Source organism: Acinonyx jubatus, chromosome D3, assembly GCF_027475565.1.
Source record: "Acinonyx jubatus isolate Ajub_Pintada_27869175 chromosome D3, VMU_Ajub_asm_v1.0, whole genome shotgun sequence".
Lineage (NCBI taxonomy): Eukaryota > Metazoa > Chordata > Mammalia > Carnivora > Felidae > Acinonyx > Acinonyx jubatus.
In genome coordinates, this window is record NC_069392.1 from 78,565,878 (window position 1) to 78,592,510 (window position 26,633).

The 26,633-nt window shown below is 41.9% G+C and overlaps 1 protein-coding gene across 1 annotated transcript in view; it reads left to right on the forward strand.

Annotated features, from left to right (window-relative positions):
- The first annotated feature begins 477 nt into the window (after positions 1-477).
- PHLPP1 (PH domain and leucine rich repeat protein phosphatase 1) overlaps positions 478-26,633 on the forward strand; it is a 211,600-nt gene continuing 185,444 nt past the window's right edge. Inside the window, exon 1 of the mRNA XM_027069127.2 lies at positions 478-2,249. Coding sequence (XP_026924928.2) covers positions 707-2,249 — 1,543 coding nt within the window. The 5' untranslated portion in view covers positions 478-706. The remainder of the gene's footprint in view (positions 2,250-26,633) is intronic.

Sequence of the window (26,633 nt, forward strand, 5' to 3'; positions counted from 1 at the left end):
GGCTGAAGGAGGGGCATAAAATAAGGAACTCTGGGGCCTGTGGTTCGCCCTCTTTCCTTCGGCATGGTCGTTCCAGCACTAGAACTACAACTCCCAAAGTGCAGCGCGCGTCTGTGGGTGTGTGTCTTCTCTCCCTCTCTCTCTCCCCAGCCGGCCCCTCTCCCAGGCATCGCAGGCACCTCCCGGGATACTGCCCCCGCCCCCGCCCCGCCCTCGTACGCACGCGTCACGTTTGTTTACCCTGAAGCCCCGCCTCTCCGCCGTCCTCCAGCTCTCTCCACTTCTCCCAGGAATGCCGTCATGCTAATGATGCATATTCATGAGGCCCTCGTGGAGCTCCCGCCCTGCCCGCCGCCCGCCTTCCCGCTCCCGGCGCGTGATTAATATTCAATGAGCCCAGCTACGCGGCTGGTTCGCCCCGGCAAAGTGGGGGGAGCGGGCGGGGCCTGCGCTCCAGAGCCCGCGACCCGGGCGGGGAGGGCGTGTGTGGGGGGGCGGTGGCGGCTAGGCGGGCGGGCGCGCGGAATGGAACACCGAGACACCGACGGAATGCTCCGAATTGCCACATAATCCCCTGGAACGGCCGCGCGGAACGCCATTGGCTTCTCCCTTCTCCCCGCGCCGCCGTCTCCCACCTTCGCCTCATCGCCTCCCTCTCCTCCCGCTGCCTCCGGAGCTGGGGGGGGAAGCGCGAAGCCCCACTGCAATGGAGCCCGCCGCCGCGGCTACGGCGCAGCGACTCCCAGAGACCAGCAGGGAGGACCGAGCTCCGGCTCCCGCGGCGGCGGCGGCTTTGGCGGCTCTGGCGGCAGCGGCCGGGGGCGGCCGGAGCCCGGAGCCCGCGCAGACCTCGGCAGCCCCGACCGGCGGGGCGCGGGAAGAGGCCCCCGGCGAGGCGCAGCCGGGGCCACCGCCGGGCCGGGCGGGAGGGACGGGTCGCCGGCGGCGGCGCGGCGCGCCCCAGCCCACCGCCGGCGGGGCTGCCCCGGTGCCCGGGGCCGGCAGCGGCGCCAACTCCCTCCTGCTGAGGAGAGGGCGGCTGAAGAGGAATCTGTCCGCGGCCGCCGCCGCCTCGTCGTCCTCCTCCTCGTCGTCGTCGGCGGCGTCGGCGGCCGCTGCCGCCTCGCACTGCCCCGGCGCCGCCGGCCTCTCTGCCTCCTGTTCGGCCTCGGCGTCCCTGTGCACCCGGAGCCTGGACAGGAAGACGCTGCTCCTGAAGCACCGGCAGATGCTGCAGCTGCAGCCGTCGGACCGGGACTGGGTGAGGCACCAGCTCCAGCGGGGCTGCGTGCATGTCTTCGACCGCCACCTGGCCTCGACCTACCTGCGCCCGGTGCTCTGCACGCTGGACACCACGGCCGGCGAGGTGGCCGCCCGCCTGCTGCAGGTGGGCCACAAAGGCGGCGGCGTGGTGAAGGTGCTAGGCAAGGGGCCCGGACCCGCGGCCGGCGCGGAGCGGCTCCCCGACGTCGGCCCCCGGCTCGCGCCTGCCGAACCCCGGGGCTTTGGGCCGCCGCCGGGGAGGAGCGGGCTGGCTGCCGTCGGGGGCCCGCCGCGCGCGCCTCCCGCGGACCTGCAGCTGCGGGGCGGCCCGGGCGGGTGGGCACGCCGTTCCTCCCGCGCCAGCCCCGCGCCGTCTGACTCCAGCCCGGGGGAGCCGGGCGCCCCGCAGTCCCTGGACGGTGCAGCCGCGGGCCCGACCTCCGACACCGAGAGCTTCAGCCTGAGCCCCAGCGCCGAGAGCGTGTCCGGCCGGCTGGACCCCTACAGCAGCGGCAGCGGCTCGTCGTCGTCGTCCGAGGAGCTCGAGGCTGATCCGGCCGCGTCGGGGGCTCCGGGCCAGCCCCGCCTGCCCGGCCGCTCTGCGCCGGCCCGGCCCGGAGCGGGCGGCCGGCCGCCTTCCCCGACGGCCTCTCCGCCTCCGCTGCAGCCGAAAGCGCCGAGGGCGGCCGATGGCCCGGGAGGGGCCGCCCGGGACCGGCCGAGGGAGGAAAAGGCGGCTGCAGCCTCCGCCCTCGGCCGCCCCCAGTCGACCCCGGGTGGGAACGGGGCGGCCCCGGAGAAAGCGCCTCCGCCGCCCACCCTGTACGTGCAGCTCCAAGGAGAGACCACCCGGCGCCTGGAGGCGGACGAGAAGCCATTGCAGATCCAAAATGACTACCTCTTCCAACTGGGATTTGGGGAGTTGTGGAGGGTGCAGGAGGAAGGCATGGACTCGGAGATTGGCTGCCTCATCCGCTTCTATGCAGGTAAGGGAATCACCTGTATTTTGACGTGCGGGCTGTACACACTTCCAGATCCCGAGGAGTTGAGTGCCAACCAGGAGTAAACGCGGGTCCTCGGGAGCCTTTGTTGCTTCTTTACAGCTTTCACGGACCATCTGTGTAGTAGTATATCGAGCAGTTTTAATACCCGAGACTTGCCGTCAGTCTTGAGGGCTCAGAGGTTGGGAAGCGATGTGGAAAAGGTGGCACAGCCACCAGGAAGTACAGGTGGCAGGTACTTCTGAGAACGGCGATAGGACTTCATGTTAACAGGGAGGGCACTTCCTTCAGGCCTCCCCTCCTGGGCACGTTGGGTTGGAGGCGGTTTGGGATTGCAGGTAAACGGTCCCGTGCACACAATACTGACGGGGGGGGGGAGGGGGGGACATGAGCAACAGAAATGCTCTAGGTCACTCTTTGTGCGGTTGTCCCCGTTTGCCATTCTCGCATGACTCCCAGGAGCTCCTTTCTCGTCATCCGGTTCAGCTGTCATGCTTATTTGCCCACTTAGTCCTCGCTGGCAGATAGGACCCCTGTTCGTGAGACTTTTTCCCCAGAGCTTTTTTTGGCTCTATTTCGGTTTCACCTGCAAGTTTGATTCTCCCATCAAAAGTGATGTGTCATTTCTTTTTCTCATTTCTGACTTATAGCCTTTCTAGCTAGATCTGACCATGACTGTGTGACTGGCCGCAGGGATCACAATAATATTTGAAGTGGTTACCATATCTTGAGATGTGATCTAAAATCTTCCTCATTCATTGATTCTTTTTCTTTCCTTTTTTTTTTTTTTTCAGTTCCAGCTTAAAACTTTTTTACTTTTCTCTTTATTTTTTTCCAGCTTTTGGAGATATGACTGACATGTTAGATCTAATTCTTACTAGGGGTGACTAATGTTTCTCTTTTGATTAAAGACTTGGCAGATAGCAAATTAGGGAGCTATACATCCTGGGTGTTATATTGGAGGTTTATATTTGTTTGCATCTTTGCATGTTTCCTTTCTTCCTTTCTTTTCCTTTCCAATTATGTTCTTAGTGATGAGAAATTTTATTGAAAATAAAGTTAGCATAATAAAATTAGAAGACTTAACTCTTCCCCAGCTTTACAATTCTAGTGGTGGAAAAGTAATCCTATTTGTAACTTGATTAATCTGTTGCCATTCTTTCTAATTTAATGTTTTTTTGGTCCAACTGGTGTCTTAGTGGCAGTTGAGTCAATGAATAAATCTTTACTCCCACACTGAAATATGCAAGACCAGGAGCATTCCGGGTGAGGTGTCTTTTTAAGTTTCACTGAAGTTTGAATATAACTCAAGTGGATTTCTGATGGATTTTTGTCTTCTAAAGAAAACCATATCATGATATTATAGCATTTGTGGCCTCTGAAGATAACATCTCAACTGAAAGACATGGCTTTAAAAGTTTATGGCCTAGAAAATCAGTGATTTTTTTTTTTTTTTTTAATGTAGGAACAGCAAGTGCATCCTTATCTCCTGGAGCTCATGTGTTTTGTAAAATACTGTTATTTTACAAAAGCATTAAATGGTAATCACACTTGGAATGAGAATACTAACATGAGAATGATAAATGCCCTTATCACCAAACCAATTACGTGGAATGAAATACTTAGAGAGGAAGAGATATGTAGAATAAACAGTATTGAACATTTTATACATAAAAAGCTCTGCGTCTCTTGTCCTTGTGTTGATCATGATAAATGTCTATGGGAAAGGTTTTGGGTGTCCTAGTCATGAAATTTAAATCTTTGATTCCCTTAATTACCTCTTCAAGTGTGTCTAAAATATTCTAAGTGACTGACATACAGTGGTTTTTGTTTTTTTTAAGCTTATCAATCTAAAAGTGACACATCTTCTTTCTGGTTAAGTCAAATTTCTGGTGTGGGCATTTTGATCTTTTTTGTTTATGAAAAGCAGCAGTTGTTTCTTAACTTGCTTCATTTCTGTGTGCACAACATAAATACATATTTCTGTGTATGTGCTTGTCAAAATGGCTAATAAAATGGGGGCGTCACACGCGGTATCCAACCTGTCCTTGAATATGAAGCCAGTGTACAGGTGTCCCAGAAGCAAGATGCTTGTTATAGAGGTGTCTGGTTGTTTGTTTTTTACACAGAGTTGAGCCTATTTTGAATCCAAGGTAATACATAAAATGTCTCTGTTGATATGCATTTGCCACAGAACTAAATTGCGCTGATGGTACTTGAACTTTTGCAAGGAAGCTTAGTGATTGATGAACAAAAGGGCCTTGTAATAAGGTGGTCTTACTTATTATGGGAACACCGTCAGGACTTCACAGGCAAATGAGGGTTTGTGCCTCGCTGGAGGAGATTCCTAGAAATTACCCTGACAGTCGAATGAATGTAGTAGGACACCCAACAAGAACGTGTTACATTTTGGTAGTATTTCTTATCCTTAGGAAAAAGAGAATGAAAGTTTATTTTAGATAAAGGTGTCGCATGCCACATTTGTTTTTATAATTCTAGGTATGACTTTTAAATTTCTTGCTGTGTGTCTTTGTTTAGGTGTGTAGTTGGAGTTAAGGATAGATTAGGAAGTTGCCTTTGAAGCATTTTGAATACTTTCCTGTATTTAAATTGAACTCATTATCTGCTATCTAGTTATCTAGTTAGCTACTTTTTTTTTTTTTTGAGAAGTTCTTGTTCAACCGAGAACTTTCATTCTTTTGAAGGTCACCTTTCAATGGGATTTTAGTATTTATAACTTGACTCAAGTTATTCTTAAAAGTCTTTGAAAGGCATTCGCAGTTGCTTTGAATATTTAATACTTATTTGGGTAAAGTAAAATGGAAGTCTTTAATGAGGTATAAGGTGTTGGACGAAAGGTGCTATCTAATTACAGAGTTGTTAATGAAAACTTAGTTTGAAAATTGTATCTTTCAAGCATTCTTTAAGCTGCTGATTTAAAATATGACAAAATTTAAGTGGCTGTATATGAAGTTACTGGTCTTAAGTATTTTAAGTATGTTAACATTTAATTTCCTCTTAAAGTTAACTATCTTAAATTTTCCTTGGAAGACAGTAATTTTAGGTTAAAAAGTTTAAAAATTTATGTGGCTTGACGTAAGTTATGGACTTGAAAACATTAATGAGCTTTGTGTTTTGGACTCCCCAGGGAGTCTGAGTGATTGGCCAAGGGCAGTGTTAAACTATATATATTTTTGACTCTGTTCTGCCACCTTTTAGATTTAGTGGTTTAGCTATTTCAGTTCCAATTGTAATAGTGGGAAAGGGTGTTGGCAGAATGGAGAGCACACCCACTGTGCCTAATGAAATCTTGGACAAGATGTTTTTATGGGACTTTTGGGATTGCTCAGGAGAACAATCTCCTAACCCCTCATATTTCTTCTCTTTTTCTCTTTTGGGAATGATCAAACCTTACATGGTTTCCTGCATGGAAACTGAGAAGGGGTGGTTCAGCATTAAGCTGTAATATTGACCAGCAGGCTCTTATTACTATAATTACAGCAGTATTGAGTAACGTGCTATGAACATGTGACACCAATGTGTGCTTGAACAGTCCTTTCAATTTTAAGAACAAAGGGTTCAACTTTAATTTTGTTGTTTTAGATTCACATTTTATATTTGTTGTTTTTGGTATAAACTGCATGCTATCTTTTCCTTCGTAACTGTGGTTTGAGAACATCTATTAATATGTTGGGTTTTGTCATCTTCACAAATTTTAAAGGGCTTTCACATAAATTATCTTATTTGTCCTTTCAAAAACATTATTAGGGAGGAGTCGATGTCAGTCCTCTTTTCAGAGAGAGAAACGTGCAGAGAGGTTTGCCTCTTGCTTGTGGTTTTTCAGTCCTTGGCAGAGCTGAGTATATAGAGAGCTGGGCTATTCTGTTTTGCAATTCATATCACTTTCCATGAATCGATGCTGAATTTCATTTACACTTGAATTTTTCAGTTGGTTAGAAGCATGCAGAAAATATGCTATTTTTGTTGGTAATGAGGTGATATTATCCTCTAGTCCAAAGTGGTATTCCTTATGAAATATTGATGGTCTTATTTTTTTATCATGCTGCCTTTGAACACCCGGAGTACCAAGACTGGCAAATTAATATGCAATACAGAAAGAGTACTATACTAAAGTGTTGTCAGTATTCTGGTTGCAAACAATGATACTTGCATTTAAGTTGCTAGGAAATGAAGTTTACTTAATGACTTTATTTTTTTTTTTATCTGACCATGCCTGATTTGTTAAACAGTAAATCTTCATTGGGTCTAGAAAATTAACACTTCATCTGAAAAGTGGATAACTTTTCAGGGTGGAGGTGTGACAATTCAGTTCCTTTAAAACATAGCCTTACTTGTAAAGTATTGAAAATATACATCATAAAAGGTTTGCTTAAGTCTTTTTAGAATAGAATTACTGGTACTTTAGTGATAGTGCTTTTCTGGTGTTACTATGCTATTGTTATGATTATTTTTATCATTCATACATTATACAGAGCTAGAGAGTAAGCTCTTCTCTCTGAATTTCATTGTTGCTTCTGAAACTTCTAAAATGTGTGTCTTTTGTGCTGGGTGAAATAATGCAGGGAGAGGAGATGTGTGTAAGTTAGTTTGTAAGGTTTCCGGGTTAAAAGTTGTATCTTTTTGTTGCTATAAGATTGTTAAATCAACCACCTTAAATGATTGGTTACCTCAAGGTCATTATTTTTTAAAGTGTAAAGTGTTTTGATTTCTTGCTCTTTTTTTTTTTTTTTTTTAAGAGTCCTGCATTTGATTTATTGGTAACATAACAGTCATTGACATTCTTTATGATCCAAGCCTGGTGTAATACTTGGCATTTTAGTTTAAACATTTGTTGAATTGAATTTGTGGAATTTTGTGAAGCAGCTGGTGGTGCATGCCCTGATTCTTCAGCCTTCCAGCCTGTTTGGGTCCCCAGGGATGCGTTAAACACACATACACGCGGAGGCATTTCTCCCAGGGCAGCAGATTTTAGATGTGCCACATACTATTAATATCTTCTCTTTCACGTGAGTGAAGCTCTGTGTGGATTTTAAGAGAGCATTTCTCTCTCCCAAGTTTTCTTAGAGTTAACAGGTGTTTTTTTCCCCCCTTCTTTTCAAAGGCATCTCTTACCTCAACTTTGAGATGAACTTAATGAGACATCTGTCAAATGAGGCAACTTAGATTTAATGATTTTGTTACGTGCCAGGGTTGAACACAATTCAGTTTATCTGGACAGGAGACGGGTTTAATTGTTGTACTGTGAAAGTCAGGAGATCTTGAAGCCGCTCAGGAGAAAAGCTTTTTCCTTTAAAAAAGATGCCTGACATTTTGAAAAAGAGAAGTTACCAAAATGTCTGGGAAAATGAAGCCTTTAAAAAAAAAAAAAAAAAAAAAAGAATCCCACCTTCTAAAACCCACTCCACCTCTTTAATCCCAGGCATCTGGTGCAGCCCTGGTAATGAGGGCCTTTGAATCTGGCCTCCTGTCCCTGTGCTTCTGGGGCAAACCCTTTTCTATACTTACCTTTGGTTTTCTAAAGATAGTATAATTAAAACAAAAAATTTGACCATGTGGATTCTTTAGACATATTAGGTATTTACAACCTAAGTCTGTGGTGACTGGTTGTGTTTTGATTTGTATGAGACTTCAACTCTAGGCTTTGGGAAATTTTGATAAATTTGAAGCTCAGAGATCTGGAAAGAATAGATTTTAGTGATATTTGGATTAAAAAACGTTAGGATATTTGGCTAACTATGAAATAGCAACTCCTCTAGGTTGAGTGATACCGTACTTTAGAATCCAACATGATGACAGTTATGGGATTACTGAAGTGTTATTACACTTTGATTTGGAGGTAGAATGGTTTTGTTGTATACCTCGTGTGTAACATACGCCTGGTGTACCTTTTAGTATGTTTAATGAAACAAAGCATAACCTTCCAAGAAAGCCAGGTTCTTGCTGAAACAGTTGTTTCCCTGTTGTACTTTTACATTTGAGATTGCCTTAATACATTGTAAAATGTGTTTAAAGATAAAGTATCTTGTTCGGGTACAAGTCCGGGAGCTTCTGAGTTTGGAGACTTGAGGTGCTATTAGAAAAGGAGTGGAAAAGTCTATTTGTAGGTTGTACACATTTTGTAAGTTTGTAAATATCAGTATTTTGGCAAAAAAACCCCAAAATTCAGAACTTTTGGCATATACTTTCCCAAATGAAATTAGTGTCATTTCCAGTTATATGAAAGCATTCAGTTGAAGACTGAGCACAATTTGAAATAATTTTGCTTTAGGCCATTTAAATAAGGAGTGAAAAGTCTTTTAGAACTTTGAGGTTTGAGATGATTTGAATTGGTTGATTTTTCTTTTTAGCTTTGTTTCTTTTCCCCCTGCATTCTTTTCAAGCAGGAAGAGTTTTGTATTTTTTGCTATTCCTACCGACTCATACATTTGGTAAAAAATTAGAGAATGAATCTTTTCATATACCCTCCGTTAACAACATGTTAGAATATTTGGGCTTTCTTTTCAAATATGAGGCATGTTTTTGAATATAGTGATAGTATGATCTGTACTTGTTTTCATTGCCTATTCAAGAATTACTTTGATTTTTACAGTCCGTTCACTCCTGACACGTAGTCCAAAGAATGAAATTTTATGCACAGAACCAGTTTGGTTTTTTATTTTGTCAATGATGAGAATTATATTCCTTAGGAGTTCTGTCTTTTTCCCATTCATCTATCTTGAGAGCTTGTATGGTGGTGTCTTCGTCCTGAATGGGTGCTACATTATGGTTCTTGAGTTTGGCTGATGTGTCCTGGGGTCGGGTGAAAGTATCCTTGTTTGTTTGTTTGTTTTTCAAAAATAACTTTTGGGAAAAAATTATATGGTTTTATCTCACACTCTGAGAAAAGAAGGTGTATAGTTTAAGGAAATTAGTCTGAAAGTTGGTCTGACTTTGGGTATTCATTTTATTAACCTATCCTGGGTGTTGCTTTCCTGATGATGAGGTTGGAGTGGAATAAGCGTAAGATCTTTTTCAACTCTTAACATACTGGGGCTCCATTCGAGAACCTTTTCTTCCCATTAGGAAGGCTAAAAGTTGTAGTTGTTTTGTTTTATAAGACCTGCCCATGGGCTTAAAAGAGTCAAATCTCCTGCATTTTGTCAGGGAGAAAGGAATCGACTTGGATCTCATGTACGCAAGATAGCCTGAGGTTGACAGCCAAAGTAGACCACCTTTTTGGTATAGATTCGGACAAATGACAGCATAGGTAATGTTTGGTTCATTCTCTCTCCCCGTCAGCCTTACCTCCCAACCTAGACCTCAGCATGCTGGAGATGATTTAAAGAAATGCATCCTTTTAAAAGTTAGAGCTGTTGTTGTTGTTTTTTAATGTTTTATTTTTGAGAGAGAGAGACAGACAGAGACAGAGCACGAGTGGGGGAGGGGCAGAGGCAGACACAGACTCCGAAGCAGGCTCCATCCAGGCTCCGAGCTGTCAGCGCCCAGCACCCACAGATGGAGAGCTCATGACCTAAGCTGAAGTTGGATGCTTAAGTGACTGAGCCACTCAGGCACCCCTAGAGTTTTTTCTTAAGTTGACATATAAAGCAATAATAATCATAATTCAGTTTATCAAGTTTACTGTAATGATAACTCTGTATTTGAGGTATTCAGATGTATAAAACTTACCGGATTGTTAGCTTTAATTTTTGCTGAGGTGTGTGCCTGTCTCCTTGTGCCTAGAGTCTCAGGAGAAAAAGCACTTAAAGAAAATGGAATTTTTGTGTTGTTATTTTGATTAGATGATAGACTTTAGGATCCCACAGAGATCCTAAGCAAGTCCGTAGAGGTTGAGTGTCCGGTCCAAGATCATTGATCAAGTAAGTCATTCTCAGAATTAGGAATAGCACTCATGATTTGGATTATCTGTCCATTGTTCTTTTTCTCACCGCACTGCCTGCTTACGAATTTATGATCTTTGGATCCTCCTTATATTTAGTATTCAAAATGAAAGTTAAGAAAAATGGAGTGTACTTACCACATTTGGTGGTTTTTCTGTGACTTCAAGGTGTTTCTGGTTTCATTTCATTGTCATCAGTGCTTTTGAGAGGTTGCCCATCACTTTGACAGACATAAGGGTGGGGGGCTTTTAATGGAGCTGTTGGATATCTTAATTGCATAGAGGGAAATTAGAATGTTACCCTTTGGGGGATTTAATGATAGAACTTTAAAGTTGACAGATGGTTGGCTGAGAGGACTTCCAGTACTAGAAAATCAGAAAACCAATGGTGATTTGCCTAGTACTTTGAAATTGAAATTGTTAGAATGGAACTGTAAAAAGAAATCATTGACTTTTTAAAAATATTTGGGAAAAATTTTAAAAAGAGATTTTGAAGAAAAATTCTCATTTAAATATGTTCATTGGAAAGATTCAGTGTTTGTTATATTCTTTATTTCAACAAAATTTTTAAAGATGTCTTCTCACAATGAAAAGAGCATAGCTTATTCAGGTACACATACTCAGTTCTACTTTTGTCTCATATAAAAAAAACCAAAACAACTGACTTCAGTAATCTTTGGGCTTTTGTCGTTTGTTGGTTTTGGAAGTCTTTATCATGAAATCTCCTGTTTTGAATATCTCCTTTCTCTCCCTAAAAGAGGGGGAGAGGGAGAAGAACAGAGAAAGAAATTCCTGCTCCTGTTAGCAAAAAGACAGTTTGTGAATATTTTTAGGGGTATGAGAAAGATTTCCTTCTATATTAGGCTCTATTTTAATTTAAGCGTTTACCTTAAGCAAAAGTTTTAGCTTTCCTTATAGGGAAGTTAATCTACTGAGTCAATTCCTCAAAGATGACTGTTCATTTTTAATATGAGGAAGGGAACTTTTTAAGGTGCAGAAGTACAAAAGGGTAAAAATACATTGCATCTGACATGTAGAATATGTACTCCCGATGCTGAAACAGAGGAGAAATTTCTCTTGATGGTCTCTTGGAGAGGTGGTATGGCCGGGGGCAGCTGACATTCAGTTTTATGTAATAACGATCTCTCCTTATGGGAGGAAGTAAATTCTGTAATTGAAGGACACTCATTCTCTTATACATGCCCCACACATGCATTCTGCATTGAATGTTGAGGCAGGATGTTCATGGGAGGTGGTAGTCATATTTACCGACAGGAGGGAGGGGTAGGTGGGTGGGGTAAATACACTTGGGAGAAAAAAATCTTGATTTGAAAAAATTTGCCATTCTTAATTATGTGGATCATTTTTTTCACATCTTAATTGTAATGTATTTATGTTGTGAATGGCTTATTTATATCCCTTTGCTCACTTTTTGTTTGATATTTGCCTTTTTCCTACTGGTCTATAGGTTGGTTTTGGGGGGTATATTTAGGGAAACTAGCTTTATTTTGTAAGTCACTAATATTTTCTTTATCCGTTACACTTTTATGTCAGTCTTTTCCTCTAGATATTCAGGGTTCTGTGTCATGATTAAAAAGACTCCCTATCCTAGGATTAAAACATGAAACTTCCTGTATTTTCCTGTGGTATCTTACAGTTCTATTTTCTCTGCTGAAAATTTTAATCTGTTTAAGAAAGATAGGAAGTAGGGAAGAAATTGTGTCAATACTTTTTATTGAATAGTTGAGTTATTTCTTCAGTGATTTAAATGCCACTTTTCCTCAGTTTGTCTTTTAACTGAGATTAGAATCTATGATATAGGACAGTTTAGGTTTAGAAGCTATTTTGAATTTGTTGAAGAAAATAGGGAGAAAGAGAAGGATGCTTATTTGATTTCCACTACATTTCTTTTTTACTCCCTAATTTCCCAGTAGCAGATTGTGACCATTACTTCCAGGACTCATGTGCTTCTGGAATATGGATCTGTCAGGATTCCCTTTTCCTGTGGATACTTTGTCATCCTGAAGTAGCTGGGATGGGAGTGGGGTCAGCTGGAATATAAAATGCTGATGTATAGACACATGTATAGATACACATGTATATATGTGTGTCTGCAAATGTGTAAGTATTTGTATAATATACATTATATATATTGCAATATACACATTGCATTAGGGAGCATTCAGCTGCTTATTTATGCTGAAGAGATTCCTTTTTTTTTTTTTTCTTTTTTCCTTCTGAAGAATTTCTGGGGACTACTCTGAAGGTCACTGTGGAGCACATAGGATTTATCTTTTGAATATAGAAAAAGGAAGACTAGCATGTTTATCAAAATCAGTAACAGCTCTGCCAGTGGTGCTTTGAGGTTTTCCTGAGTTGGACTGAGAAGGGGTTTCTGTCGGTGGCCATGAATTGAGATGACAAGGACATAATGTCAAATAACTCTGAGCTGAAAATGTTGTAATGGGACCAGTGTCCTAATGGCAGTCCTGGCACGTTAGTGCTATAGGTAAATGAAGTCCCTGGAAAGATGACATAGTTTTAGTGGGTCCTAAATGTCAAACCTAGACAAGTCAAGTTGGCACATCTACCACCTGAGCAGGCTCTCATGCTCTAGTGACCAGTTCTTAGTCATGGGACCACAAGACAAAAATTGTACTACCGTTGCATTTCGTGGCCTTATCAGACCCTCTTTGTTGGAGAGCTGAGATTCTTCTCTGTAGGCTTTTAGCTGTATTACCCAAGTTCAAAATTGTCTTAGCTGGAGTGGATTCCGGACTTGAATCCATGAATATTTAAGGAGAAAATCTCCAGACCCATTGCCCTAAAATACTAAATGAAATAATGATGCCGTTGCCAAACTTATTTAGGTGTTTACAAGTAACATTTCTTCCACAATGACAAACCAGATGGCATTTTTTTTTAATTTGAAGAAACAAATGGAAAGAATTAAACTTCCTCAGCATAATTGTATCCTACTATATATAATGTTCACAAAATTGAATAATATTTTGTTATTTAGGAAACGTTTATATCCTTACTACATACTAGGCAGTGTTTTAAGTCCTTTGTATATATTAGCTAATTTAATTGTCATAACAACCCTACGAGGTAGACCGTGTTATTACTTCAGTGTTACAGATAGAGGAACTGAGTCACAGAGCTGTTTAGTAACTTGTCTGGATTTGTATAGTGAGTATAGCACAGGCAATATTCAAGTCCAGGCATCTGACCCCGGAATCAACTCCTTAGTACCCATCTTGTTTTGCTGAATGTGGAGAACTGGTCCCTGATAACCTTCTGGGGCCGGCTTGAGCATATCCTTGTTTAGGAAGCGCGGATTTTGAAATAGTTAAGGCTGGACTTGGGTTCTGCATCTGCTGCTGCCCCTAGGGCTCCATTGGCTTCTTTCCTTCTCTGTTGAAAGAGGCAATACCTTCGTGTCCCATGAGGTTGTTGAGCAGATCAACGGAAATCTGTGAAAGTGCCTGGCACAGCGGTACCGGCTGTTAAGAACCGAGCCCTAGTCTTGGGTGGGAGGGGTGCTGACTGGGGACTAGCCACCTGGGTTTGGCTGTGGGCTTCTTTACTTGATGGGAAACCTGTAATGAGCCCCTTAACCTCCTCAAGCCTCATTAGAGAAAGAGGAGGAGAAAAGTGATAAAATAACTCAGTCTCAGAGAACTTTGTGAGGTTCAGATTTGGTGATACATGTGGAGGTGCTTTGTAAACTGTGATAAGCTACACAAATATAGTGTGGTTCTATTTTTAGCAATGGTGAATTGCCACAAACGTTAATTAGACTTAATTAGGGCCCATTAAGGAAGATGGGGGACCCTGGTGCTCAGTGACAGTGGCAGACCATACACTTTTCACCTGTCCATCCGTCCATCCACCCATCCAGTAATTATCTACCAGGTCAGAGGTGCTTTGGAATCAAAGATGACTGATTTGAATTTTCTAGGATCCCTTGACATGCTTTCCATCTTGAGAGGATGTTTCTGGAAACAGCAAGCCCGCCAGCATTTCCACACAAAGGCGAAAAGCGTTCTGGTGGAGGCAGTGTTCCCAGATGACTGTCGTAGCAGTGAACGAGGAAGGCTCCTGACTCCACTGTGTGAGGCCCCAGAGGGCCCTTGAGCCAAGTCTTGAAGGACCCGAAGGACTAGGCTGTTGTCTTAATTCTGGGATCCTGAATTGTTTGAGGAGCAGCCATAAATTACTAGTTCAAAGTCCAGTCAGACTGAGTTTATCCTCTAAGATTTACTAAGTACCTTTCCATCTAGGCATCTGGGCCTTTTTATCCACTTGAATTATTTGGGCTCCATTTGGTATCAGAGTTTGTGAGGATATAAATTCTGGGTTAATCAAATATGAATTTTGCTTTTCTGAAAAGGAAATGCAAATGTGCACATACTTGATGTTGTCCTGAAGCCTGGTGCAGGGGTCCTGCAGTACATTAAAGACATTTTCTTGTTTCTTATTTTAAGGCCTGTGAGGGTTTTGCTTTCCTCAGATTTATTGGAATTATGGGAAATGTGTTTATCTTTTGGAGTCGGTTTTTTCTTTTTAATTTTTATTCTTTAACATTTATTTATTTATTTATTTATTTATTTATTTATTTATTTATTTATTTAACTAGGTTCCACACCCAACGTGAGGCTTGAACTCACGACCCTGAGATTAAGAATCGCATGTTCTACCAACTGAGCCAGCCAGGTGCCCCCGGAGGCAGTTACTTTCTTTTACTTTAGTGATACATAGTAGACTGCATTAATGTAAAATTTGGACGATGATGAGTTGGTCATAATCTGAGAATGTTATTTTTCACTGTGCTCAGTCTCCACTGATGAAGGAACTTTTTAAAAGACTTCTTGTGTGGACTAGGAGGAAACACAGTTCTGAAGTGTTCATGTAAGCAAAAGCAACATATTAGCTCTTGAATCCATGGCTGGAAAGCTTGTACTATGCATATGGCAAGTTAAGTCTTTACTAACGGCCTGTTATAAATTTTGTTTTAAATAGAAGGGAAATAAATGTCTGTGTGGAATATTGTCTCTTATAGTAATGTGAATGGCATCACTGGAAAAAAGGTCTTCAGTTGCTTTTTGGTTTTGTTTTTATTTTTATTGAAAAAAAATTTTTTTAAATGTTTTATTTATTTTTGAGACAGAGAGAGACAGAGCGTGAGCAGGGGAGGCAGAGGGAGAGACACACACAGAATCCGAAGCAGGCTCCAGCCTCTGAGCTGTCAGCACAGAGCCTGACGTGGGGTTCCAGCTCACAGACCGCGAGATCATGACCTGAGCTGAAGTCGGATGCTTAACCGACAGAGCCACCCAGGCGCACCTGTTTTGTTTTTAAATTATGATGAAGACCGTGGTAAAAAAAAAAAAAAAAAAAGTTATTCAGATCCTGTCTAAAATAAGTCATGTTTCTAATTCAAATGAAAATACTAATTCATACTCATCAACATCGAGGTTAATCACCTGCCAATGTGTATTTTCCACTGTCATTAGCACCTTTTTGCCCTCTGTGACACAGGTTTACAGAGATTTCAGTGACCTCTTTGGAGTAATACCAACACCTGACAAGCTGATTTTATGGGGGATATTAACAGAACCATTGTGTTATCATCAGTGTAATCAGAAGGAGAATAGTTACTGGTCCTTGTGATTATAAAGCAGGTGCTCAAAATCCCTTGCTCTGTAACCAAAGCAGTAAGAGGGACTTAGTGTTTTTAACCACAGTCTGACTGGTATTCTCTTATTAATACATGGTGACAAAAGTTCTGTAAACAGATTATGTTGGAACTTCAGAGGATAATGTCATTCTGAAGATACCACGTGAAAGTCCATTTCGAGAAGTAGGGTTTGTCTTGTAGTTAGTACAGTCAGAATGCTTGTTTTCTACCCTGAACTGGTGTGCAGCTTCTAATAGAGAATTGGGAGCTGTCATTGCTTCCTGCTTTTGGAGATATGTGTAAGGTCTCCCACCTCCACCCCTTCCCCACAGCTGAGCAACAAAACAAAAATGATTGCTAGCCTTCCTGGTTCTAAGAAACTGACAGATTAACGCCAGTCGCCTCAACCTTCAAATTATGCTGGTGGATAAAGGAAAGTAGTGTTGTTCACTTGTCTTTGAGGTGCTCTCATAAGCACAACTATGCGTACCCCTTTGTACAGCATCTTTATACTTGTAGAAACACTTGTGATATTGGAGTAGACTTAACCAGAGGTGTCTGTGAATAGTTGCTGAGTCAGAATCTAGTGAATGTGATAATTGAAGAAAGCCCTGCTAGTCGATAGCTCTGCCAGACTTCACGGGTCTAAACTGGGTGACAACTGCATGGATATCTGAGGGGGGAGGGCATAGAATTGGAGCATTGGAAGGGACCCCGGCATCTAGTCCAGTTTCTTACCTAGTCTGGAAATCTGTACTTTCCTGATTGATGGTCATCTGGCCTGTGCTTGTCGACTGCCTACTAGGTACTTTATTCCAGGATCATGTTGAGTGAAGCTTTGCTCCTCGAGCTGTGACCTGTGGACTAGCATCATCAGCATCTCCCAGGAGTGTGTTACAAATGCAGAATCTTAGGCCCCACCTCAGACCTCGAAGGAGTGCTAGCATTGGGTGGCTCGGTTGGTTGAGTGTCTGACTCTTGATTTCAGCTCAGGTCGTGATCCCAGGGTCGTGGGTTCGAGCCCGGTGTCGGGCTCTCTGCTGTGCGGGGAGCCTCTGCTTGGGATTCTCTGTTTCTCACTGCTGCCTCTCCCTCCCCTTCCCCCCCCCCTTCTTCCCCACTCCCCTCTCTAAAAAAAGAAAAAAAAAAGTGCTGGCATTGGATGAATTGGGAGTGGGAGAGATTAGTATTGCAGGAAGGAAATCATTGGGAGCTTGTGTGGTTTAGAGAGATACTGAGAGCAGCAGAGGGAGAAAAGGAGTCGTGTGAAGATGTTATCCTCAGACTCAGTGGCTAATTGGCTGTTTCGGTGAAAGAAGCTCAAAGATGTCACATGTGCAGTTTGGTGAGAGAATTGTGTCAATTCATGACAGTTCATATCACTAGTTCAGTAAGGCTGAAGGACCACGTGCTAGACTTAGGGGTTGGTGATGTGAGAAAGAACGAAGGTGTGTCTTCTGTTAATATTTACAAATATTTACCAGATGAGGACTGATTTTGCAGAGGATGAGTTTGAAATGGTAGTACATGTGAAAGTGACTAAAGCCATCATTTAGCTGATTGAAGCACCAGGCTCACCACCCAGCTCCCCGAGTTCAGTGGAACTTTTTTGGTTTCTGCTGCTTACAGCATGTGCAGTAATTTTCAGGAAGGTGATATAAACATTATTTATTTACTTGGTTTTCTTATAACTCTTTTTTTTTCACATTCAATCAAAATAAATGCTAGTGCTGGCTGTGGCTGTGGGCAAAAGTGAACAGGTCTAAAAAGAATGTTTATATTAAATTTATGAAGCTCTCAGGATGAATGCCTTTTGAATGTAAGACTTTCCTATATGGGGTGTGTGTGTGTAAATTACTTTAACAATTGTAATAACACTTGAAATACCTTAATGAAGACATTTACATATGGCCAAGGGAACACAGAAACCCCGTAAACAGCTCTCCCTGGAAGTGGAATGCTTTGGAAAGGCTCCATGGGAAGGATTCCTTTTGTGAGTGGGGGATGAGCATTGCATGACAAGGGTGTGTCAGGAACTAAAGCATGAATGAAAGGGCACCCTGTGCGTAGGTCCAGTAGTGAAGCGTTTGGTGATGAGGTTAAACTGGTAGGAGGTGAGACTGAAAAGGAGGTTGGGGCCAGATGATGAACAGCCTCACATGCTAAGGATTTGACTTGATAAGCAGTGGGAGCTACTGAGCACTTTAAGGGTGTGTGTGGGTGACACAGTTAGGTTTGTATTCTAGGTCGTTAACTGGCAGCTAGCTGGAGGGTGGATTGGAGAGGGAGCAACTAGAAACGTGGATCCTGCCTTAGCTGGGCCTTTCCTAAACATTTTAACGCACCGTGTGACCAGCTGGAGATCCAAAGGAAGAATGGTGTTGCCTCAAGGAGTTCAGCCTAGGAGGGGAGAAAGAAATAATTGCAATACAGAATACGTCACTTTTGAGGTTTGCACGGCGTGGTTACCAAATAGGAAACTAACCTGGTCTGCTGCAGTTGGGTGGGTGGAGAGGATTTTGAATATTGGGAAGAGTAGACTAGCAATAGGAGTGGATGGGATAGGGCATTCCTGGTAGGGCGACCAAGGGGCTCCCTGGGAGCTAGATGAGAAAGATCTGGACTAGGTCAGTGCAGACGAAGAACTGCGGAATGGGAATTGCTTAGAATGTAGAATTCTTGGGTCTTATTGAATGATTATATTTGGGGGGAGAAGGAGTAGTACAGGATTTATTATTTATTCCAGAACTAATTTGAGTATGTCTTCCACGTCAGGAAGTGGGTCACTGTATCCCATGTCAGGGATATAGTGTGCATAAGATGGACAGGGTTTGTGTGTCAGGATCACTTGGAGGTTTCTGGTTTGACTGTAATCCCATCACCCAACAGGCAGAACACGGGAGCAGGAATTGGCTTGGAGGAGGGGGGAGTTGGTGGATTGATTAGATCTGGATGTGTTAAACTTAAGGTGCCTGAGGACATTCAGGTATGTCTGGAGAGAGCTCAGGGAGCATCTGTTGTAGGCATTCATTGATGTGTTTGGAGTGAGTGATAGTGCTCGGCAGCGGATGGGGTGAGGAGAGGGCCGAGGAAGCAACTCTGAGGAGTGCCTCTGTTAAAACCTGGGAGTGGACTATGTTGAGTCAAAGACTTCAGATATAAAAGACACCTACTGGATAACTGTATTTATATGAGGGTCAGTTAACAGGCAAAACGAATTTTTGGTGCTAAGTGATAATAAATAGTTGTTTCCTTTCAGGGGGATATTGATGGGCAGGGGCTTGAGCCATCTGCTGTTGGTAACGTTCTTTGTAGTTTTCTGAGTTTTAGTTCCTGGTGTTGAATGTACCATTATGGTTTGCATGCTTTACTCGATGTAAGTTAAGCCTCAGCAGAAAGAAGTGAAGTGGTTCCAAAGGAAGAGGCTTGAACATAGTTTCTATCCTAAAGGGAAAGAGACTGGGGAAGGCTAAGGATTGATGCATGAGTGGAGAGGGAAAAATAAAGTCCCGAAGGAAATAAAAGGGGTGATATCATGAACACCGATGGAAGAGTTAGCTGTGGGTGGTAGAGGGCCATCTATTTCTTTGAGTCTGGGTAAAGAATGAAGATTCATTTAAGTGAGAGTTCAGGAAGCTGGGCCTTAGTGTTCTTAATGAATTGGCAGGTAGGGGAAAAAGCCAAGTCTTGGTATTTCTTGTAATATGCACCTTACTGCACTGGGCTGGGTTGGGAGGGTGTTAGTGAGCCGGAGGTGCAGGAAATGATCACCAAACTTGGCTTTGCAAGTTTGATAGTGCTTGTATCGGGCAGGTTTGTTTGTTTTGCACAGTTTTGGTTCCCCCTGCTCCCAATCTGTAAGTGTGTGTGTGTGTGCGCGCGCGCGTGTGTGTGTTGTGGGAAAGAGGGTAAGTGTATAGATACAATGGTCAGAAACCTTCAGAAAAGTCGGAAGTACTAAATGACAAAGCGGGGATTGTATCTTCTGTTATGTCCCCATTTCCATTCTGCTCATAAAATCACTTGTGGCGTAATAAAACTTCTGAGATAGGTTTTTTTTTCCTTCCTCATCACCTATACGATTATACTTGCAGAGATGAGAGCTGGTTCTGAAGACACATTTTCCATTCCTAGATTGTCAAAGTGACTTGTGGCTTGAATCTGAACATAAAGTGAGCATGAAGACATGATAAATGATAAGATTGGATAGGTATAAACCAGATTGTATAGGGGACAATTATTGTTAAGTAATAAATATTGTTAAGAAACCATATCAAAACTATCATTTTTCTTCTTGTTAATTGTAGCAAGCATAATTTTTGCTTGCTTTTTTGTGTTCAGTCTTGAGCTAGATGCTGAGATTTCAAATTGTGGTTAACCAACAGTTCAGTTCTTAAGAATATAATTCCCAGATATTTACTTTAATCTCTAGGTCATCTGGTTATTTTTATATTCCAGTTGCAAAGTTGGTTTCTATAATTTTTTAATGAAGATATTGGGGTGCCTGGGTGGCTCAGTCGGTTAAGTGTCCGACTTTGGCTCAGGTCATGATTTCGTGGTTCATGAGTTTGAGTCCCGCACCAGGCTCTGTGCTGACAGCTCAGAGCCTGGAGCCTGTTTGGGATTCTGTGTCTCCTCCTCTTTCTGCCCACCCCCACCCCCCCGCCCTCATGCTTTGTCTCTTTAAAAATTCATAAACATTAAAAAAATTAATAAAAAAATAAAAATGTCCTGAGAATAGAATAGAAACTCTTGAGAGAGAATCATAATTGTTAACTCTTCATATCAAACATGGTGAATTACCAAACAGCAGTAATATTGGGAGAAAGAAGAACCATTGCTTTTGATTTGGAGAACCTGGTGGAAATGGCAGTAGAGTTGTTTTTATGGGTTTTTTTTGTTGGTTTCTTATTTGCTTGGGAATTTTCTATTTTGGGGGTTGGCAGTTGTATATTTATGTTCAAAATTCACTGATCATTGTAATAGAAACTTTTTATGGGATACTTTTTTTTTTCTCTCAGTCAATTCAAACAGTTGCAAAGTGCTTGCTTCCCAAGGCATGAAGTACTTTGAAGGCTGGGGAAAAATGAATTGGACAGATCCTCTGCCTTTTTAGAAACTTAAGCCAGATTGCACAAGGACACAGATGATCATAAAACAGAGCATAGTAAGACAGTACAGGGAGAAGGCTCCCTCCTTTCCTCCTTGCAAATAATTCTTGAAAGTTGTGCCCACTACATGCCTGTCTTTAACAAGATGGACATGATCCTTGCTCTTGTGACTTCATAGCAAGGAGGAGACTTGTCAAACACATACCTTGTGGTATGTGCCACTAAGGAAAGGTATGTGCCTTGTGGTATTTGCCACTAAGGAAAAATAGTTTTTATTGTTGTTGTTGTTTGCAGTGAATCCTGGTTCACTCAGGTTTAAGCTGAGACCTGAGGGATGAATAGTGGTTTGAGGGTTTGGGGTATAGGGTATGGTGAAGAGTGTTCCAGATGGGGAAACAGTGTATGTGAAGGCCATGAGGTGGAGAGCCCAGCATATTTAAGGGCCTTGAGGAAGGACCGCTGTGAGTGTGGTATAGTGAGTGGGATTGAGAGTATCAATAGGCAAGGCTGGAGAATAGGCCGGATCATGGGTGCATGTGGTCTGGGGTCAACTTTTGGTAAGTTGAGTGCTTTGGTCATCATAGTTTTTTCTTCCCACTTAAATACAAAATATGTAGATATGCACTGTAGGTTATATCTGGCTGCAAAGGCCTTTTAGACCGTAGTTAGTTTTTTGGAATTGATTTTAAGAATAATAGGAAACCATTCCATTGGGTTCTCAAAAGTTATTTAGCTCTCTTTCTAGGATAGGTGTCAAATGATAACTATCATTTTGTAACTTTCCTTTGTCTTATCAGTAGGAAGGATAAAGGGAGGATAAAAGTGACTCTGTCTTTTCTATATTTAAGTCTTCTATCAGGATACACCAAGAACGGCCAGTTTGTCAGCTTTCCTGTGTACCCTCCCTACATGTGCTTTCTTTCTCTTTCTAGCTTTCCCTGTGGCCACCCACTTCCTTGCCCTGCTACACTGACTCTGCACTGAGAAATTTATGTCCTTTCAGGAAGACATTCAGTGAGATTTTACCGGTTTAGGATTTTGTTTGTTTGTTTGTTTGTTTGTTTTTTGGTACACTTTTTATCCATAAATGAGAAGAAAGGTCCTGGGGTCATTTGTGCACAAAGTCAAATTTTCAATTAAGGGCAGGCTCATTCGTTTCTTTATAGGTGTTAGTGAAACTATTACTTTCTCCCATTTTTTTTTTTCTCTTGGTCATCTTTATCTTTTGCATTATTTTCCCACTTTTGATGAGATCAAGTGATAGTAAAACAGAAAACAGGTAAAAACACGTTTTTAAATGAGGGTTTTTGTTGTTAGGGAAATTTCAAAAACATTTTAAAAAGTAGGCAAGATAGTGTAATGAACTTTTGTGTACTTTTTGCCCAGCATTAGCAATTACCCACTTGTTTCATCTGGAGTCTCTTCCTTCTGCCTTGATTGTTTTGAAGCAGATTCTAGGCATCTTCTCATTTCATCTATAAGTATCTCTAAAGTATAAGCACTCTTTTAAAAACAACCATGGCACTAATTTTTTTTTTTAAATTTTTTTTTCAACGTTTTTTATTTATTTTTGGGACAGAGAGAGACAGAGCATGAACGGGGGAGGGGCAGAGAGAGAGGGAGACACAGAATCAGAAGTAGGCTCCAGGCTCTGAGCCATCAGCCCAGAGCCCGACCGCGAGATCGTGACCTGGCTGAAGTCGGACGCTTAACCGACTGCGCCACCCAGGCGCCCCAACCATGGCACTAATTTTGTTAAAAAATTAATATGCCTATCTTTCAACAAATACCCAGTGCTCAAATTTCCAACTGTCTTAAATTTTTAGCTTGAATTATGATTGAAATGTGGTCAATACATTGTGATTGGTTTTTATGTTTTTTACATTTCTTTAAATTTCTTCCCCCCCCCCTTAAGCCTCCCCCTCTCACTCTCTTCCTCTTGCAATTTAATTATGGAAAAAACCAGGTTATTTGTCCTCTAGAGTTTCCCGCAGTTTAGATTTTTGTGACTACCTCTCTGTGGCGTTAACAAGAGTATACTTAAAGTTTGGGTATATACTTTTGATTTTTTTTTCTCCTTTTGAGTTTTGCTTGATCAAGAGAGTGAAGTGGGGTCTTTTGGAGGACTTAGAAAAAAGGTGCTAAACTAGTGCCTGTTGAGCCATATGTGGCTCACAGAGCTGTTTTGTTTGGTGGCTGCTGTTTGAAATATTTTTAAATTAATTGCCACCAGCTAAATACTATAAAGTTTCACATAAATATCAAGATTTCTTCTTCCTCTCCTCCTCCTCCTCCTCCTCCTCCCCCCCTTCCCCTCCCCTCCCCTCCCCTCCTCTCCCCTCCCCTCCCCTCCCCTCCTCTCCCCTCCCCTCCTCTCCTCTCTTTCTTTTCTTCCTTTTTGGTCCGGAGATGCGGGCATACTAGGCGTCTATGGCAATGTCCACAGGTATAGCAGATGAGTGGTGGCAGCTCACTTCAGAGAGTGCTGTCCTTTCCACCATAACCCACGTGCTCCACTCATGGTTTCCTGCCTGGCCCCAGTGGATTGGTGGGTTTGTGAACCCCAACTTAGAGAAACAGGCGTTGCTTTCATTTCTGTGGTATTAAATTGTACACATGGTGGTTTACTTCTGATTTTTTTGCTACACGTTTTACTGTTCAGCTGGTGTTTGGGCTATTTTACTGTCTAACAATTGATGTTTGTTCAGATAATGGTCAGAGTGCCAGCTGATGTTCCCATTGTGTTTTGTGTATCCATCATAAGACTTGTTCAGTGCATTGTCTGAATCTATTCTCATGCCCCTGTGGAAACTGCTGTTTACAGTTTTAGAATCTAACAGAATGCTTGGCACATAGTAGGTGCTCAATAAATTCTTATTGAATGCGTGACAGAGGAAAGAAACCCAAAACTACCCCATAGAGAAAACACAGGAAGGGAAAAGAATCTAGCAATGCACATCCGTGTTTCACATTTCATTGATGTTATTAGTATCCTCCGTTTCTTCCTTGGGCATGTATTATCAAGCGTGACTGTAATTATGGTGTGTGCAGTGTCCCACACTGTACAATATTAGAAATAACTTTGACAGATGTACAGATATTTATCTCATTAATAACATGAAATCGGTGATAGATTTCCTAGGAAGAGATTTCAATTTCTTTGTGTTCGGAGAACACACTAGTTCGGCTTTCCTATTTTGCCTTAAGAATTTGGAGTTTAATTCCTCCTTTGGTTTTTGTCCAGTCTTAACATGGGCAGGAAGCAAGTGTGGAGAAGGTAAGGAGTACAGCACGGACAGAGCTGTAGTTTGTCCGTGAAGGTAGTTTAGGAAGTTGAAGGTAGTTTAGGAAATGTATCTGGTATAATTTGACAACGTTTTTATAGCTGGCATTTGGATATTACCAAAAACAAAAGTTGAAAAATACTTTTGGCTGGCTCAGTCAGTAGAGCATGTGACTCTTGATCTTGGGGCTGTGAGTTCAAGCCCCGTTGGGCATAAGGCTTACTTAAGAAAGAAAGAGGGGTGCCTGGGTGGCTCAGTCGGTTAAGATTCTGACTCTTGGTTTCAGCTCAGGTCATGATCTCAGGGTTTGTGGGTTTGAGCCCTGTGTTGGGTTCTGCACTGACATCATGGACCCTGCTTGGGATTCTCTCTCTTGTTCTCACTCACTCTGCCTTCCCAGCTCTCTCCCTCAAAATATATAAATAAACTTAAAAAAAATAAAGAGAAAAAAAAGAATAATGCTTTTATATTTTAATCTTATTTGTGTTGTAACAATGCAAACTTAAAAAATTAGAACTGAGAGGGTTTCTTTTTTGGGGGGGGGTATGTTAAGCCTGTCTGAACTTTTCCTTGCTTATTGACAGACAGCCCTTTTAAGAGAGTGTGGGTGAAGTCAGATTCTGTACACTTTGACCCCAAGAGAATATTTAATTATCATGAGTAGAAAACAAACAAAACCCCCAAAACAAAAAAATAAATACATGTTACTAGTAGCATGTTCTAGCACAGTCTAAATTCATATTTCTTAGTGATAACGTTAGAGGAGGTAGTTTGGGTGACCCTAAACTATCAATAAACTGAGATGTCTCTGAGAAATCTGGCTCATTTTGCACATTTTTAATTGTGACCTGGAAAGAACAAATGGTCCTGTTCAAAGTAAGGAGTTTCCGTTTTAAAGACCTTCAGTGGCATTTGTGGGAGAAATGATAAACTCCTATTGAAAACATCTGGTATCTGCACGTGGAGCATTATAGGGACGTAGAGGGTTTTGTTTGGACGATTTTAATAGTAGCAACAACAGCAATGCTAGCACTCTGTACTAACAAAAGGCTTTATTTACATTTTTAGAAGCAACTTCAACATTGAAATGATGATCATCACTGGACCAAAGCTGTGAGGAATTCTGATTAAAAGAAAATTTCTTAATGTTACTGTTGCCCTTTTTAGTTACTGTATTAAAAAAGTTGGTAAATGTTAGCTAAGGTTTCTTTTCTACATAAAGATAAAAGGGAAATTATGAGTCTTTACAGTTTAGAGGATCTGATCTATGTTGAAGATTTGAAGCTGAAATACGGTGCTCATTTTAAGTGAGCTGGGTCAGAGATAGACTGGGTCAGAGATAGACTGGGTCAGAGATAGACTGGGTCAGAGGGGTTAAATCTGGACAGCTGACTGCTGGCTTCCATTCTGGACCTCTGAGGGGGAAGACTGATGCATGCTTAATGGATTGTTGTATGTTAATAAGTAGAGGAAGATAGTTGGAAGAAAAACTGGGATTTTCCCGGATGTTAGTATTCACTCCCCGGCTGTTAAATAGTTACGTTTTATTTATGCAATTTGATTTTCTCTTCTACATATTGCCTGTAACGGCCTTTGAAGATTGTTAAGATGAACACTACTTGAACAGTGTGCTTTAAATAGCAATTAATTTCGTTCGATTTTGCCCAAATAATTTTAGCTTTGTGGCACTGTTTTGTTTAAAATAAAATCGTTGTGAGCTACTTTAAGCCTGAAGACAAGTTGGGAGTAATAAATATAAGGAATACCTGTATTACTGTCACTCAGCTTTGTTGAATCTAACATTTTGCTGTATTTGATTCACATGTGGTTTTTCTTTTTTTATGCTGTTACCTGTGTATGTCTTACAATCTCAGCAACCTGACACCTGTTTTGTGATACTCATTCCTGCACATTATTATGTCTTTTCATATTATTATGCGTGGTGGGTTCAAATTAAAAAAAAAAATTTGCTGGTGTATAGCAATGCAATTTGTTTTTGTGTTTTGATCTTAAATCTAGCAAACTTGCTGAGCTTTTTTTGTTGTTGGTTTTAATAGTTTGTATATTGTTTGAATTATTTTGTATGGTCAACCATTTACCTTACAAACAGTAGTGGTATTATTTCTTTCAGGTCTTATACATGTAATTTCTTTTTCTTGTCACACTGGCTAAGACTTCCAATATGGTGTTGAAAGAAAGTGGTAACTTAATTTGAATTTTGAATTCATTTTGCCATTTAATTTGATTAAATTACTAGTTGATAACCTTTATATGGTTAAGAGTGTTATGAGGAGTTTGTTTTCTAAATCATGAAAAATTTATTATTTTCTGTATCTAGACATCTTATGATATTCTTTTTCCCCCCTTTTATCTATGGAATGTGATGCATTA